The 17860-nt window shown below is 44.8% G+C and overlaps 1 protein-coding gene across 4 annotated transcripts in view; it reads left to right on the top strand.

Annotated features, from left to right (window-relative positions):
• SULT4A1 (sulfotransferase family 4A member 1) overlaps positions 1-11265 on the top strand; it is a 31046-nt gene extending 19781 nt beyond the window's left edge. The window contains exons 3-9 of one of the 4 annotated variants that reach the window (XR_014784581.1): positions 1364-1444; positions 1549-1675; positions 2297-2391; positions 3970-4108; positions 5599-5728; positions 8334-8402; positions 10012-11262. Coding sequence is in view for 2 of the 4 variants with exons in the window: in XM_084811857.1 (XP_084667983.1) it covers positions 1364-1444; positions 1549-1675; positions 2297-2391; positions 3970-4108; positions 8334-8402; positions 10012-10124 (624 nt within the window). In the remaining 2 variants the exon portion in view is untranslated. Of the gene's footprint in view, positions 1-1363; positions 1445-1548; positions 1676-2296; positions 2392-3969; positions 4109-5598; positions 5729-8333; positions 8403-10011 lie in introns of all 4 variants that reach the window. The other 3 variants (XR_014784582.1, XM_084811857.1, XM_084811858.1) reach the window with 3 other exon arrangements.
• The last annotated feature ends 6595 nt before the right edge of the window (positions 11266-17860 follow it).

The raw sequence follows: 17860 nt of genomic DNA, 5'->3' as shown, positions 1-17860 counted from the left end.
TAAGAGCTTCTTAACTAAGATCCAGGATATTAACATGTGTATTCAACAAATAGCAGTTCTACAAGGATGGGTGAACTCTGACCCCTCCCATAGGAAAAACCTTCCCTTTTCAAAATGCAGTATTAATAGGGGAATATTTTCTCTGACCATTCAAGCTTGAGGGGTGGGGAGATGAATAAGAGGGGCTCTCAAGTTGGCCTTCCAAGTGTGTGCGCCTTACAGTGCAATCCTAGGCATGTTTAGAAGTGAACCCAGCTCTGTTCAATGGTGCTTACCCCCAGGTAAGTGTGCAGTTTAGGGCTGCAGCCTAAATTGCTGAAGCAGATGAGATCAGGTAAGGAGACTGACACCTATCCAGAAGGAATAGTGCTTAATTATCGCCATTTACTGACCACGTAGAGCTTTTCTACACAAGGCTGTTAATCTGCTGAATCTACTTTCAGTTTCTTCACAGAATTGAGAACCTGGTGAGGAGCATTTTCTTTTCTGTTTTTCTTCTATATAACCTCTAGGTGGCACTGTGGTACAGCAGAATGGCACAAATACACAAGGGAAAACACTATTTTTTCTGCTTTCATGATTAAATGCCCCATTTTCCCTGCTCTAAGAAAGCTAATTAGACACAGAAGCAAAACTGGAGAGTCACGACATTGTCTAAAGAACCTGTAAACAACCATGAGTAGGGAATGAAAAGCACATAATAAATGTCTCATGTAGAAAAGCCTGTAGTTTCCTGTTGCTTGGGCAGAAATAAACAGGAGTTGAAGGGACAAGAAATGCAAGACAGTATCCTTGGGATATCTTTTGCTGTTACTTGGAATGTGATCACATTACCTTGCTCTCAGGGTGCTTGGGGTCAATTTAATAGATAGTTAATATATCAGGTTGTATCCAAACAGGTTTCCCTATCAAAAGAGATGTGCAGGAACATCTCAGCAGGGCATAAACATCTTTCACTGTAATTCTAAAAAACCCCCACTCCCCTGTGTATTTTCACAAGTTGTATGCTCTATTGAATTTCATTGGCAGATACTCTTTATCTAAAATGAAACTATGGTCTGAAGCAACATGAGACCTGCTCCTGCATGGACATGTAACAACTACAGACAGGAGACACATGGCCCTTTCCATGTGCAGATTGCCAGACAGCAGAGAGGGGTGATGTGTGCATAGCAAGAAATCGGAAGCACAAAAGTGGCCACAGTAGTAATCAGGTTACTGGTTACACCAAAGATTTTAGCCGGAAATCTGAAATATGGAATTGGAAGTAAGGAAAACAGGAGTACAAAACAGAGGAATCTGGGTCACTTAGAAAAAAGCAACCTATTAAGTATTTGTTTATTTTCCTTCATTTATTTTATAGGAGCTGACTTCTCCTCGCCTCATCAAAAGCCACCTGCCATATCGTTTTCTGCCTTCAGACCTACACAGTGGCGATTCCAAGGTAACAGTTAAAGTAGCGTTGCGTTGTTTGTATGTTTTGTGAAATGGAGCGGGGGGGGGAGAAAAAGAATCGCCCAGCGAGATTAACCGTTTTCCTGTTCTTAGGTAATATACATGGCTCGCAATCCCAAAGACCTGGTAGTGTCTTATTTCCAGTTCCACCGTTCCCTGCGGACCATGAGCTACAGAGGAACCTTTCAAGAGTTCTGTCGGAGGTTTATGAATGATAAGTGTAAGAAGCGTTAAGCCTGTCTATAATGCTTGTAATCCCGTTTTACATCTCTTACTAGCAACAAAGTATAAAATGGTGTTGCTGGTTATGCTTTTAAAGGCCCAGTTGAGACACACACTGTACCTATAGACGTTAGCCTACACCTGGTAGAGGAGCAGAAGCTTCCTTTTCCTCCACTACACACCTGGGATTTTGAGAAGGATGCTCTGTGTCAGCCCTCCCCAATTCGGCGCCCTTCAGATGTCTTTGACTACAACTCCCATCATCCCCAGGCAGAATGGCCAATGAATTTTGTGATTCTTTCCCCTCAAAAAAAAAAAGGAGTGGGGGGAGATAGGGCAGAATGGGTTTATTACTATATGTGGATGAAGTGGAGGGGGGTCATTTTCTTACCCAAAGCAAGAACTGCTCTGATTATGCTTATATTTAAGGATTGTACCCGTTCCCCACTCCAGTTACAGTTTTTGTGAGGAATAAATCAACCACGTGTAGAAAACGGTGCAACCAGATTTGATGCACTTATTTCAAATAAGTTTTTGTCTTCCAGAGAAACTCTGAGCGATCATGATACCATATCATAATACCCTTGTGTATTAGCCCTTATAATTCCTGTCTCCACAGTAGGATATGGTTCCTGGTTTGAACATGTGCAGGAATTTTGGCAACATCATATGGACTCCAATGTACTCTTTCTCAAGTATGAAGATATGCACAAGGTAAGATCAGAGAGTTTAAAGTCGTCATCCCCCGTCCCCGCCTCTTGTTTTGGTTAATGACGCCAGATACCATTTGATGCGGATTTATGACTTGCAGTAATATTTATTTATATTGTAAGCTGTCTGTTTCTGAAATGAGGCAGGGTATTAAATTGTAGGAGAAGAAATTAATCGAACAAAAGGAAATAAAAGATTTAGAGAGCAATCCCATGGCCACTACATGCTGTCTAGAGTGCCGTAGGATTTTTCAGTTCCCAGAAACCACGCCCCCTTCCCCCACCCCCTCGTAGCCGGTGCGGTTCTCTCCCGCCAGCTAATTCTCCATGCTCCAGCTGGTCCTTTCTGGGAGCGGGGAGGGGAGGAGACTGCACAGTCCCCCCCTGCTCAGACGTCCCTGGTTAGATGCACAAAATCATGCATCTAGCCAAAAATGCAGGGCAGCCAGAGCACAGAGAAAAGGACCTCTTCCATGCTCCAGCCGCCCTGCATAGGATAGTCACCAGTCTCCGAGTTTGGAGGCTGGTAACGATCTCGAAAGGATTGTGCCTTTAATTGATTGAAACAGTGTCTTTTCAGTGGTGGCACCAGGTATGGAATTCCCTCTCTGGAGTATCTTTGTTAAGTTTTAGAGACCACATACATATGTTTTCGCTTTTCCCTTGCTTTGTACTGTACTTTTAGGCTGCACTCTTTTATATCTAAATTTGCTTTTACCTGCTGAGGTTGTCTTGTTATTCTTGTGACTTCTGCTTTGGTTCAACTTTCATCCTCTGGTGTAATGATTATTTCATTTGTTTCATAGTCATTTGAAGGGTTTTTAATTTTGCATTTATGGGCCTGCCTTAGGACTGGTTTATACAAACAAACATGCAATAAATAAAATGAAACAGATGTACAGTGCTTCGCTAGAAGACGCAGTTGGCAGTAAAGCAAAAGAGAGTAAGAAAGCACATTTTAGAAATGCTGTTTGATCCTGATCCAGCTTTGCTCACGCAGTGCAATGGGCTGTCGTGCATGCAGTTCTCAACACAAAAAGGGCCCCATCCAGAGGGTGGAGCTGTGTGTAGAGGGCCCATCTCAGATTACTGGCAACACCATCTATTATTTGTTTTGGGCAGACTTTGTTCCACCTCCTCCCCTGCAAACGGCCATTGCTATTGCCAATTATGTGACTGTGCATGGAGCAGGGGCAACGTAATGGGGCTGTTTAGTGGTAGGATCCACGCATGTAGTGTCCATCTGGACATCAGGTGTTTCCTCTTGCAGCAAGGGGTGCCTAGATGTGCTGAAGCTTTTGTATCTAGTTAGCCTGTAATTATTTTCCTACATTAGCAAGCAAATATTCCAAAATGCTCACGACGCTATTACAAGCCATTTGCAAGAGATCCTTACATCTGATGTCTCCCGCCATTCTGCCGTCTGAATTAGGACGTGAAAAATGATTCCGTAACGTCGATTTGAAGCTGTTGTTCTCAACAACCGCTTTTGTGGCTACTTGCAAGGGTGGTTTGCTGCTCATAGCTCTCCCTCTTTCTGCTTGTCGCTTTATCTGCACATGTATCTAACCTTTCCTCGCAGGACCTTGCAATGATGGTCGAGCAACTGGCGAGGTTCTTGGGCATCTCTTATGACAAAGCGCAGTTGGAATCCATGGTCGAACACTGCCACCAGCTAATTGACCAGTGCTGCAACACGGAAGCCCTTCCCGTTGGCAGGGGTATGTGTGTGAAACACATTGCAAGTATTTGTAAAAGCAGAAGAGGGGGACTATAAACCCCATGAGTCTTGTGGGCAATCAGTAATCATGCCACTTCCAGATACAGAGCCTGTGATGGGAGTGTTGCAGCCATATTTGCCGTCAGTGGGTTATTGTGAAGGCCAAGCTCTAACCTACACATTTGGAAGGATGTGGCACACTCTGTCTGGGACTGGAACATGACAGAATGCAGATGGGGAGGGGATTGCACATTTCCATGATTCCCGGCATAAAAAATCCAAAACCTGGCACGATGTTGGAAAGCTATTGCGTCAGGATGGTTCCGGGACATGCTAGCTTTTCGCTCTACCCCATGTTTCTTCTGAATGTATCGACCGCCTCAAAATAATCTGGCTTTTCAAATGGCTGCCAAGGAAATATGAGGCTGAATATTGTAGTTTATTGGAGACAAAGGAAAATGAGCGTCTTGCAGTCTAGTCTCTTGGGCCGGAGGCAGCTAAGAGGTTTTTCAGAATGCTGAAGGCAGTATAACAGAGGGCCAAGCAAGTCGTGGACTGTCGCAGTCACATCGAAAGAGAGGGGTGGGGGCATATGGCTGAGGGGAACTGAATCCTCCTGCTACCAGTGGCGTCCTTCCCCACAGTGGCGTCCTTCCCCACAGTGGCGTCCTTCCCCACACTTCCTCTGAGTCAGGTTCCTTTGCGACATTGGAGCCCTGGCGGGGGGAAGAGTGCCTGGAGAGAGGGGCTACAGGGAGATAAGCCAAGGGTGGGAGCGAGAGTGCATTTCCCCGGACCCATGTACCCTTTTACTTTTAAAATGGGACTTTCTATCCACTTCATCTCCCACTTTCTGTGTGACTGGGGCAGTTCCATGTTTAAACCACTGAATTGCTACTGCCACTTCCAGTTTGGCCGCTGTCGGGTGCGTCTATTTGTTTTGCTCCATGAACACCTGCAAAAAATGGTAGTGTGATGGCTGTGCATGGCACGGTAATAATGGCTCTGTCTGTCCCACCTTCTTACCTGTTTCCAGTCGAAGGTCTATGTAAAGCCGAATTATTTGCTTCTTTTTGCTTCTGTCCCCACTGTTCTCTTTGTGGCCATTAGTGCATCCACGCTGGGCTCTCCTTACCCCCCACCTCCACAGTGAACGTCATGTGGCCTAGACGTTTTCTCCCACAGGATTTGATCAAACCTGTTGCACTTGTTCACTGCCTGTTTTTAGCTACACATTTTCCTCCGTTTTAATGTGTTTGTTTTGCTCTCCGGCATTTGTAAGAACTTCCTTTTTTTTTCTTTCCAAAATGCAACCTGAATGTCAAGATGTCCTTTCTTCCTCCTTTTTGAAAATTTAGTTCTGTGATTTAAAATTCTGCGGCCAGTGTAACAATGTAATGATATTAGTTCATAGCCGTGTTTAATTTTCATCAGTTACGTTTTCTTTATTATTTTGCTTTATGTTGGTTGTCTTTAATTTTTCCCTTTTAGCTCATTGACCTTTACTCAGAAGATAACCCTCAGTTGCTGTGAAAACGGGCCATTGGTTAGCTCATGTTCCTTACATTTGCTCCATGTCCCATCACAAATCACAGTTTCATGAATCAAACCATGAACCCAGGTGGGTGACTCTTTGACCAGCTATCCATGAACATGGCTAGAAAATGGGTGCCAGTAAAATAGAACAATACTTAGCATTTGTAGAGCATTGTGGCAATCCCTACTGTTTTGGCATATGTGATGCAAGTGAAATCCAAAGGAGGAGATAGTGCCTCTCTAATGTGTACATATGTAGCCCACTGTGGCTTGAAGTGGTTTTGCTTTTAGCCGACTGAGCTGGGAAGCAGGTAATGATGTAGCACCAGAAAACTAGGTGACAATGCTGGTCTGACACCAGCTGTAACCAGGTCCATGAACCCTCCAGAGCTCTTGTCCATTTGTGGCATGCATGGCTTAATGCATTTCAAATGCTCCAAAACCTGGCAACCATCACTTTATCTCAGTTATGGCTGCCAGATTTCCAGAGGCTTAGACCTTGGGGTGGCGGGTGGAGCCTAGGAGTTGTGGTGCCTGGAAGGCCAGGGATAGAGCCTGGTGGGTGGGTGAGGATGGCACCTGGCTGGTCATAGGAAGCTGTGCCTGATGCCTCATGATCATAGAATCACAGAATGTTAGACCTGGAAGGGATGTTGGAGGTCCTCTAGTTCAGCCACCTGCTCAGTGCAGGATCTGGAGCGTCCCTGACAGATGGCTGTCAACCCTGTGCTTAAATACCCCCAATGAAAGAGAGCCCACCACCTCCCAAGGCAGTCTGTTCTACTGTCGAACAATCCTTTCCATTAGGAAGTTTTTCCTAATGTTTAGCGAAAATCTGTTCCTTGCCCTTTCTACTCATTTGTTCTGGTCTGTCCTGCCCTTGGGAGCAACAGAGAACAACTCTGCTGCATCTTCTGCACAACAGCCCTTCAGATACTTGAAGACCGCTAACATGTCTCCCCATAATCTTCTCCTTTCTCTCTCTTTAACCATTCCTCATGCGACTTTCCAGACCCCATCCTGCTTCCTCTTCTCTGGACACACTCCGGATTGTCAAGGTCCAGTTTGACCTTCTTAAAATGTGATGCCCAGAACTGGGCGAAGTACTCCAGTGCAGAACAGAGTGGAACTATTACTTCTTGTAATCAGGACACTGTGCTTCTGTTAATGCAACCTCAGATTGCCTTAGCTATTTTTAGCAGTCACGTTGCACTGCTGGCTCATTTTCAGCTTGTGATCGACTAAGAGACCTGGAACCTAGTATTGTCAGGCCCACGTGAGAGACTTACGAGAGACTTTGTCAAACGCTTTGCTGAAATCATGATATACTATGTCCACAGTGTCCCCATGATCTAACAAACTAGTAACACTATCAAAAAAGAAAACAAGATTGGTCTGGCATGACTTATTCCTGACAAACTCATGCTGGCTTCTAGTAATCAAGGTGTCCTTTTCTAGATGCTCACAGACAGACTGCTTAATCCTTGGTTCTAGAATTGTCCTTGGTATCGATGTCAAACTGCAGTTTCCCACCCTTTCCCTCTATTTGAAGATAGGGATAACATTTGCCTGCAGTCCTCCAGCATTTCACCCATTCTCCAAGAATTCTCAAAGAATGCAGACAGTGGATCTGAAATGTCTGCAGTGCTCTGGGATGTAATTCTCCAGGCCCTAGAGACTTTGAACTCATTCAAAGTAGTCTGATGCCCTCTCACCATCTCCACACCTATAATTTGTTCTCCTGTTCTCACAATTCCCACAACACAATTCCCATTGTGGGAGAAGAAAGAGGTGAAACAGAAGTTCTACCTTTTTTCTGCCGCTGTTGACACTTCACCATCTTCCCCAAGCAGCGGACCTCCTCCTTCCTTATTGTTCTTCTTGCTCCAAACATAGCCAAAGAAACCCCTTCAGCTGTTTTTTCGAGCAACCCTTGTGAGCCTCGGCTCATTCTGGGGCTTAGCTTTCCTGACATCATCCTTGCAGATTCAGGGCAATTCTGCTGTACTCATTTTTGGTTATATGTCCCTCCTTCCATTTCCTCTACATGTCCTTTTAAAGTCTCAGTTCATTAGAGTGCTCTCTGTGCAGCCACATTGGCTTCTTTAGATGTTCCCTGTTTTCCTCATGAGAATAGTTTCTAATTGTGCCTTCAGTAATTTAACTTCTCAGAATTCCCCATCCCTCATGATCTCTTTTCTTCTTTGGAATTTCTAGCATGGGATCCTATCTGGTATTCTCTGAGCTGTTCTAAACGGGCTTTCCTAAAGTCCAGGGTACATGCCCGACTCTGCACAGCTTCACATCCCTTGCTATTGTGAATTTCAGGATGACGCAATCACTTTTCCCCATTGATTCCCACCACTTTTATTTCAGCAACCAGTTTTTGGTCAGGATTAAATCAAAGATCCCATTTCTTCCTTCTTCCACCTTCTGAGAGATGAAATTGTCAGCAAGGCAAGGCAGGAATGTATTGGACATTCATTCTTAGCAGAGTTAGACTTCCAGCAGATGTTAGGCTAGTTGGATGGCTTGCCTCTGTGAAAGTTTTGGCTACTATGGCTCACCTCTGTGAAAGTTTTGTTATCTGTTTTTGGAAAGCATCATCCATATCTGCCAGTTGGCTAGGCAGTCTGTAGTATACTGCCACAACATCACGTTTGTTTCTCTCTCCTTCTATCCTTACCCAGATGCTTTCAACAGGGCTTCCATTCTCAGATTCATGGATTTCCCTGCAGGTGTCGACCCTGATGGACATGGTGAGGCAAAGTGAATGGGAAATCTCTCAAGCCAAGCAGAAAATAGCCAGCCCCCTTGATTCTTGGCCACTCCTTCCCATGGGTACCCTGAGAAGGAGGCTATCCTAATCTCCATATTTTTTTTTACAAGCCCTGTATGGTAGTCCAGCCTTATTATCTCCATAATGCAGATGGGGAAAACTCAGTAATGGTGGCTTGCCTGAGACCACAATGTTTTGAAGGTTGAGTTGAGATTTGAATTGGGGACTTCCTGACTCACACTCTTGGCCACAGTGCTATGCCACCTCTTCATCAGTAAGAATACAGTTAGGAATCATAGAATCATAGGGTTGGAAGGGGCCTACAAGACCATCGAGTCCAACCCCCTGCTCAATGCAGGAAGCCTGATTCCCAGGCGGTCTCCCATCCAAGTACTAACCAGGGCTGACCCTGCTTAGCTTCCGAGATCAGGCGCATCCAGCCCTTTGCGTCTAGGTTAATTCATAAAGCTCAATGATGTGCCCCGAAAAGATTACTAGAGAGAATTGGAAATGACAGACTTATTTTTTCAGACAAAGGCCACACATTAGAAAGCTCCTCTAGGCATCTTCAAGGTCTTGAGGGCAGCCAACCAGACTTTTGAGTTTAAGTCTTGCAACACTTGTCTGACACAGTGTTTTTTCATTGAGGACTAGAATGTATTCCTTCCGATATATTCATTCACTCTGGTATTTCAGAAAGAAAGGGAGCGTAGGGCATATATAGACAGATAGGGGTTGGTTCAGGCCCCTACGGTTCCCACTGAGCTCCAAGTAAAGAGATTTTCAATCTGGAACATGGTAGCAGGAGGCAGGGGGTTAGCCCTTTTCCTAAACACTGAGTAACACATTTTAGTGGTAGCCTTTAATTTACCCCCTCATTTTCTCCTATTTAATAAAGCAGTTGGGGACAGCACTGTAGTCAGCACTGAAGCCCCACCACTGCCGCTAACAGCGGGTAACACAGCCTCCACTAATTGGGGTCCCCTGGAGAGGGTGCAGTGTGCCTCTTTGTTCAGAGTGCCAGAGACACGTTGCAATTCCCACGTTGCAATGCAGGCCTTCTCCCCAAATACATTTTGCCCCTTATAACATCAGGCCAGGGATAGGCAACATCCCTGCACCCTTGGACACCTTTCTCAGCATCCATCGAGATGTCCCACCCCATACCTTTTAATTTCTCTTTATTTTAAATAACAGCATTTCTTACTGGCAGCTGGGATTGCTTTAAAGACAAGTGAAGGCCCCTAGCTGCTCCGATCTTCTTTTCCCATGAATGCACCCAGGCCATGCGTGGGGCTCAGAGACATCCTTAGGAAATGAAGATGACAAGTGGCTGCAGGCCAACACTTTCCTCTGCAGTGCGCCCATTTTGTGGTGGTGCCCAGGGCAGTTTAATTGCCAAGCGGTTGCCTGCCTCTGCATTAGGCAGTTTGCAATTATATTACACTATCAGGCTGAGCAATTTGTGGGGGATTCTGCAGTACTTTGCAGGATGGGCTGTACCATTTTTATTAAAGATCTTGTCATATCATATCAATGATTAGCAGCCTAATTTGAGGTTTTTCTCTCTCCCCCTTTCTCTATTTCAGGACGAGTTGGGCTGTGGAAAGACATCTTCACTGTCTCCATGAATGAGAAATTTGATTTCGTTTACAAACAGAAGATGGGAAAGTGTGACCTCACATTTGACTTTTATTTATAAAAAAGCAAAAATGCATGTCTACAATATCAGGATCCTAGCTAGAAGTGCTTTCTGCATTCATTTATTACTTGCTGGACACAACACAGTACCTATTACATGTATCAATATTCAACAGACAAACAAAAAACAACACAGGGCAACATGCATGGGGACGTGAACATAAGAAGAGCCCTGCTGGATTGGACTAAAGGTCCACCTAGGTCAGCATTCTCCTTACAAATGTGGTCAGCCAGATGTCTCTGGAAAGCTGACAAGGAGGACAAAAAGGGCAACAGAGTGTCTCTGTTTGTCTCCAGCATTGTCATTTATGGGGCTGCATTTCACTATCCTGGTTGATAGGTACTGATAAATTTATGAATTTGTCTAATCCAGCTTTTCCCCACCTGATACCTTCTAGGTGTGTTGGCTGGGAGTCATGGGGATCGTAGTCCAACACATCTAGAGGGCACCAGCTTGGGGAAGGCTAGTCTAATCCCTTAAAAAGCCATCTAAACCTACTGGCTACTGCACATTGTAAGCTCGTTATGCAGAATTGCTTTTTTCCTTGAACGTATTGCCTTTCCCTTTCATTGGGTGACCCTGATTTCTAGTTATGAGAGCGAGAGAAATCATTTCAGTCTATTCCCATTCATAATTCATATAAACCTCTCTCGTATCCCTTTCAAAACAGATCCTAGGTGGGTTTACCCAGAAGGAAGTCCCAATTTATTCCGTGGGCTTATTCCCAGGGAAGTCGGCATAAGGTTGCAGGTGTGAAGCACAATCCTGTGGATGCTTAGCTGAATGGGGGATATGCACTAGTGCGTGTTCAGCCGTAGTCATTTCCCCCCTAGACTAAAAAGCCCCAAACACTTTAGCCTTTCCTCATAGGGAAGGTGCTCCAACCCTTTTGCTGTGCGGCTGCACAGGCCCCACTCATTTCAGTAGGGCGTATGCAGTAGAATTTCCCCGTGTGTTGTGCCCAGACAGAATCGAAGCAAACCATATAAAATATACCTATCCTTGACCCTGTCCTTCCTCTGTGAACAAAAACATGCTAATCTATATTAAGAGTACTTGGCTGCTATGGAATGCATTCTATACCTGTAAAGTACGTATTATATATTGCAGTTAGGAATAAATGCCTTTCCAGACCCACTTCATTTGTTTTAAATACTTTACAGAAGCTTTTCAGTGGAATTCTAAAAATATTTCAGTGCACCAGACACAAGTTCATTTCAGAGGGGGAATGAGTTACAGGCTCAGCTGTAACACTTATCTCAGGGGTTTAGCTGTCATTATCATTTTTATCACTTAGAAAACAAGGACACAGTGATTTTATTGGATAAGTGTAGGAACTTGCTTTTGTTTTCTCAAATGTATTGTATGACAACTGAGAGAACACTAACCACTGAGATGTTTTTGCAAGAGGTGGTATTGATTTGGCCCATAAATCCAGATTGTTAACCTAGGGAGCAATAGCTGAAGACCCCTACGCCAAATCTGTCTTCCACCAGCTACCAAACAGGGGAGTGGAGAAATGGCATTTGTAGCGACAGGAGTTGGAGTTTGGGTGGGGTTAGCAAGAGATTTTTCCCCTTTCACTCACTCCCCCCCCCCAAACCCCTCCCTTGCCAGGCTCCAGCCCCACTCCATCACCCACCAAATCCAACTTGGAACGGAGGAAAAGGCACACTAGAACAAGCGTCGTCCACTTGAGTCAAACCTGAATCTAAACACCGGAGGGCACAACCCTACTGGGATAGGCGGCCGGCTCCGAACTCGGAGGCGACCACCTATCCAATGCAGGGCAGGAGAAGCACGGAGGGGATCGTCCCCTCCGTGCTTCAGCCACCCTGCATTTGCAGCTAGACAGCCAATTTCGGGAGCAGCTGCCAGACAACACATAGGATGTGTCGTACCGGCATTTCTGCACTCCTCATCCTGGAACGCCCTCCAGAATGCCCCATTTTAGCCACTCTGCACTCCTGTTCCGTGTGCGGGGCCGTTCCGAGCTCCGTGTGAGGCAGCACAGGACACGGGGAAGGTCAGTTCTCCAAGGTTGGTTCCCGGAAACCGACGTATCCTGTGGCCGTCTAGCCGCTGACAAGCGGCCATAGGATTGCTCCCTTAATTTTTCTCCTGAAGTGGAACAATTTTTGAAACATCATTGGAAAGTCTCTGATGAAACTGAACACGCAACAGAATCTAAACAAATATGATTCAGGTTACTCCTCAGAATAAGACCAGCTCAAAAGAAAGAAATGACATAGCCCCTATGAAGGTTATTACATAACCTGAAATTACATTTCAGAGGTGAAGATAGGGATATACTTATCACAACCTTATTCTCACAGGATGGCTCACTGCCTACCAATGCTGTCCCAGACATGTTTATGCAGAAGTAAGCCCCATTGAGTTCAGTGGTAATTGAGCAGGGGGTTGGACTCGATGGTCTTGTAGGCCTTCCAACCCTACTATTCTGTGATTCTATGAAGCTGGACAGCCACCTGTCAGGGATGCTCTGACTTGGATTCCTGCCTTGAGCAGGGGGCTGGACTCGATGGTCTTGTAGGCCCCTCCCAACCCTACTATTCCATGATTCCCCAAGTGATGAGGTAAGTGGATGCACGTGCACGCACACCTTTCTTCTGGCATACTTTGCCGAAGGGTCCTCACTGCCTGTTATATGCTGTGTTAATTTGCTGTGCGTTAGACTGTTCTGCAGTAGCCTCCGAAGCGGGTCCATTAGTAAAAAGGTATGTTCCTTTAAAAAACACACAACAACCCAGCAATTTAAGAACTCTTAAGCTCACAGTGGATTTCATTGTACATCACTGTGCAATAGTTGCTTGCAATTCAGACACATTCAGCATAGAATGATAGGGTTGGAAGGGGCCTCCAAGACCATCAAGTCCAACGCCTTGCTCAGTGCAGGAAGCCTGATTCCCAGGCGGTCTCCCATCCGAGTACTAACCAGGGCTGACCCTGCTTAGCTTCCAAGATCAGGCACATCCAGCCCTTTGCTCAGCCCCCTGTGTAGATTGGGCCCAAGCATGTGCAGATTGAAGTAGCAGATACAGATGATGCCTTCTTTTCTTTTGCTGCTCTTACTGTAATTTGACTGGCATTTAAAAAATGTATTTTGAAGTTGCTATGCGCTCTTTGAAAGTAATTCTATATTGTTAACCACTGTAGGGGCTCTTTGATGCATGGCTATGCAAGCAGATTCCTGCTTCTGCATCCTGATCTAGGCCAAATGAGGACAGTAGCTTGGCTGCTCTCAAATGACAAAGCACACACCTGATCATACACGCGTGAGGACCTGTGTGTATGAAATCACAAGAGTGAGAAGCAGCTCTCACCAGGGTGCAGCTAAGCTGGCAGACTGAGGCTGTAAGAGTTGTGGGCCTAAAGTACAAGCACCCCATGACAGCTCAGAGTGTGTAACGTTTGCAAGGGAATCCCACGGAATCCCTGATAACTCCTTCATGTGAACCAGACCATTCTGTGACGTTGAGCAAAGGGCTGGATATGCCTGATCTCATCTGATCTCGGAAGCTAAGCAGGGTCAGCCCTGGTTAGTACTTCGATGGGAGACCGCCTGGGAATCAGGCTTCCTGCATTGAGCAGGGGGTTAGACTCAATGGTCTTGTAGGCCCCTTCCAACCCTACGATTCTATGATTCTGTGAACATCTCCTTGCTGGATATATAGTTATGGGCACTTGCATTTACAGCCTGCTCAGAATGTGTATATGCAGCCCATTCACAGTGCAATCCTATGCATGTTTGCCTGGGAGTAATCCCTACGTTCAGTGAGGCTTACTAACAGGAAAGTGTGCAGCCTCAGAAATGTAATGTCTACGTGACCACAAAAAAGTGTGTCGTCTGCTTCTGTGCCTTTAACAGAGGTCCGCTATCGCTATGCAGAAATCAGCAGGTGACAACTTTCAGGGCATGGAGCTAAATATTATCACCTCTGATTGCTGCAGATCAGGCCCTGCTAAAGGGAGAGCTACAGGAACAGTTCAAAAGTTGGCAATCCCTTGTCTGAGAGAGTTATGTTTTTATACATAGGGTCTATCTTCCCTTCTATCCTCTTAAAAGAGCTGGAAAACAGAAGGCAAAACAAGCATCTGCTGCAAAGATTAACGATGTGGTTCACTCTGATTAGATAGGACAAATTAAACATACTTCTGCCCCACTTCCCAGACAAAGCACAGTAACGCAGCAGCTAATAGTGAAGGTTCAAGTTCTACTTATTTCATACATAAACATAAGTAATTATTTGTATTAATGCTAGTTCTCACTGAGGTGGTAAACCTGAATTTGGACGGTACCACTCTGGTCTGCAGGTAGGGGTGCATATGACAGATTGACATCCCTGACAACAGGAGTAGGCAATGTCCAGGGGCCAATTCCTTGCCCCCACCCCAAACACACCAGGGGATGCTGCAGGCCTGCTACCAAATTTGCTTCCTTTAGAACAAGGCCAGAACAACCCGTTTTGCTGTTGCACCACTCAATTTTTGTGGCAAATGGCTACTTGTTTTACTGAAAACATGGAAAAGTCAGACCTTTTTTTGCTGCTGCACTGCTGATTTTTGGCAGCAAATTCAGAGGCGGCGCAGTGGGGGCTGCAATAAGCGCCGGGGGGGCTGCATGTGGCCTGCAGGCTGCATGTTGCTCACCTCTACCATACAAGAAGCATGTGCATGTAATTTGCATATAGAAAACTAGCATGTAAGGGAGAGGGCTAGGCTAGGACACTTCTCACAGACATCACATTTTTTATGTGGAGGTAATTATTTTATGATGAACTTGAGCACACTCCGGGAGAGAACGGAGGACAGGAAGGCCTGGCGTGCTATGGTCCATGGGGTCATGAAGAGTTGGACACGACTGAATGACTGAACAAATTATTTTACGAGGGTTTTTTTTCTCTTCATGTTAGCCCACATCTGCAGTCTGGAGTCCTAAGCCCAGACGCAGTTTTACCACCTCAGTGAAAACAAGGCCCAAGTTGTACTGAGTTAGGCCTATCAACTTGCTCTATGTCGTTTTACTGATCAGCACTGTAATCCAAATCAGTTATTGTAAGCCACTCTGAAAGGCTTATGAGTGAAGAGTGAACATTAAATCCTCATAACAAATAATCATATTTAAGTTTTCTTATGTGAACCAAAACTGAACTGGTGCCGCAGATGTGCTTGACCTTTGTTGGCTTGACCCAGAATGAAACCGGGACAACTTTGGCTGAGCCCAACTGGAACTAAAACAGAACACTGTAACCGTTTGACTCCCTGGGTCTGGCACTCACTGCATCCTGTCCCCCGTGGCTACAATGTTTCTGTACAAGATCAGGTCCAGCCCTTAAGTTGAGAAACAGATACGAGTGGGAAAATGCAGAAAACTCATTTGTTCCTAGAACAAGTATAATTAGGTTTGCCAACTGGCCAGAATGCGCACACACACACCCCTTTGCTGGTCTGTTCTTGATTTGCAGGTGAATCCATGGCATGGAGATAAGCGAATTTCTGCACTTCAGACTATCGTTAAAGGCACAGATACAGCAGTCAGCTGAAAAGTTGACCCACCTAGGGACAATTCTAGCCACAGCAATGTACTGGTTCAGCCAAAAGAGCCCCATCAGCATTGTGTGGTGGGGGAGTAATGTTCTGATGTTCGCCAGATGGTGCTGCCCATGCTTTATTCAACAAATATGAATTTATTCAGGTGTTCGGTACCTGTGGGCACTGAACATGTGAAGAGCCAAACAGGAACGTGTGAGGCTACTCTTGCCCCCTCAACCAGGCTGTACATGTCCACACTTACCAGCTAATGAGCGGTAGGTTTAGTCTGAAAGGGGTCTACGTATAGTAGACCTACTATACATGAACTACATAGCATCGTCCTGTAACGGGAGTATAAAACATGCAGAATCCAGTCCAAAACTGACCAGCCACAATGAAACTGAATGATAACTATGATGTGTGCTTATTATATACCTATTCAGAAAGTCATTTATGTATATAACCTAGAGCAGTTTGCCTGTTAATATGAGAATCAATCATTCGTGCTTTTCCACTTTATGAAAGCATTACCAGGCTACAAATTAAGAGAGCCATCTCTTTTTTATTATTATTATTTGTTCAATTTATGAGTCATCCTATAGCTGAAGTTTTCAAGGCAACATACATAATAAAAACAAATACAATGAAACCAGTGATAAAACGCATTAAAAGAACTTAAAAAGCAGAAACAATAATTTAAAATGGTTTTTAAAAAGAGGGGTAATTGTCAAAGCAGCTAAAACATGGGAATTGTTATTTTAAAATGCAGCTTTAAACATAATAAAAATAAAACAAGCGGCAGTGGGTTTTTTCTCCACTCTGGGAGACACAGATCATGTTACAGCATTAAATTTCTCCTGTACCATTTGTCCTGTAGTCTCTTTGCCTACCCTCCTCTCTCACCTGCTAGGGGGCAGGTATGGAATCCTGCTTGCTCCAACAGGCAGGAGGAAAAAGTAGGGGATGCCAGATTGCAAACTGGAGATCCACATTGTACTTTTAAGAGCACTGATGAAATGAGAAATTCAGTACTTGCTTCTCCCACTGCCCCTTCCCCAAGCGTTTGTCCACTGTGTGCACGCATGCACCATCTGGTCATGTCCTGTGCAACAAACCTCGATTCTTGTTTGTTGCAGAAGGTGGACTCCAATTCAGTGACTTTAAAGATACCGCATGAATCTCCCAAGTTGCAATGACAGTTGTCTGTCAGTGCAGACGTTGGCAACTGGTGTTGACTGTTGTGGATTGACAGCACTTCTCCTTGTATATTTGTGAGTGAATCTGCTTTCAGTAAACTTTATTTTTATATTTTTAGTACTGTTAGGAATGTTTAAGCACCACACGTTAGACCTCTGTGCTTGCTTGCTTATTTAATAAAGACATGTTCCATGTACGGTGGTAATCTGCTTTTTTATTTCAGGGTTGCCCTAAGAAAGGCAAAAGCAGCTGAAGGGGAGGGATTAAAATGTTGGACAAAAGGCAGTTGTCTGTCTCTACGATGTCACACCTTTACTATTTGCCATTTCAAATGTGGTAAAGTAATGCCACTGGAGACGGAAGTGTGAAACTTAACACTCTGTAACTCTTACTATGACCAATCTCAAAATGGCTGAAGCTCTAGGTTTCTGTTCTTTGTTACTATTCCCCACTATTGCTTCCCTCCATGCACCTTTCACATTATGTTTTCATTAATATGTGGGTTATTCAGATGTTTGAAATGAAATGACATTGGTCCGCAAAGCACTCTGTCTTCCTCCTTTCCGTCTTGTCCAGATGAGATCGTGAATATTCTGAACAGATGTCTAGAATCAGTAATAGGCTGAATGAATGACAATAAACTCAATCAAAATAAGACCACGGTGCTGTTGGTTGGTGAGGTAGTTGACCAACACGCGGAGTGAGAAGAGTATTGGAGTATAACCTGGTTTTTCATGGAATTGGCTTTGGTCCGTCAGGGACACACGAAACAAGATAAGCTGAGTGTACCTTACCTTTAAAATCTAGTTTTCAGGGGTCACACAGCACTTGAAAGGAACATACTTCCAGATGGGGTGGGGGGTGTAGAACTGAATGTCATCAGACTGGCAGGGGCTGCTCAACCAATTGGAGAGACTTGTTTCTTGGCCCATGTCCAGGCTCCCACCCCCCGCTACTACATTATTATGAATGAAGAGCAACGAATA

The sequence above is a fragment of the Heloderma suspectum genome, chromosome 7 (assembly GCF_057233095.1).
Source record: "Heloderma suspectum isolate Gila_16-S chromosome 7, 16-S_ref, whole genome shotgun sequence".
NCBI classification, from domain to species: domain Eukaryota; kingdom Metazoa; phylum Chordata; class Lepidosauria; order Squamata; family Helodermatidae; genus Heloderma; species Heloderma suspectum.
Note: the sequence above shows the minus strand (reverse complement) of the source record. Positions and strands in the feature narration are given on the sequence as shown.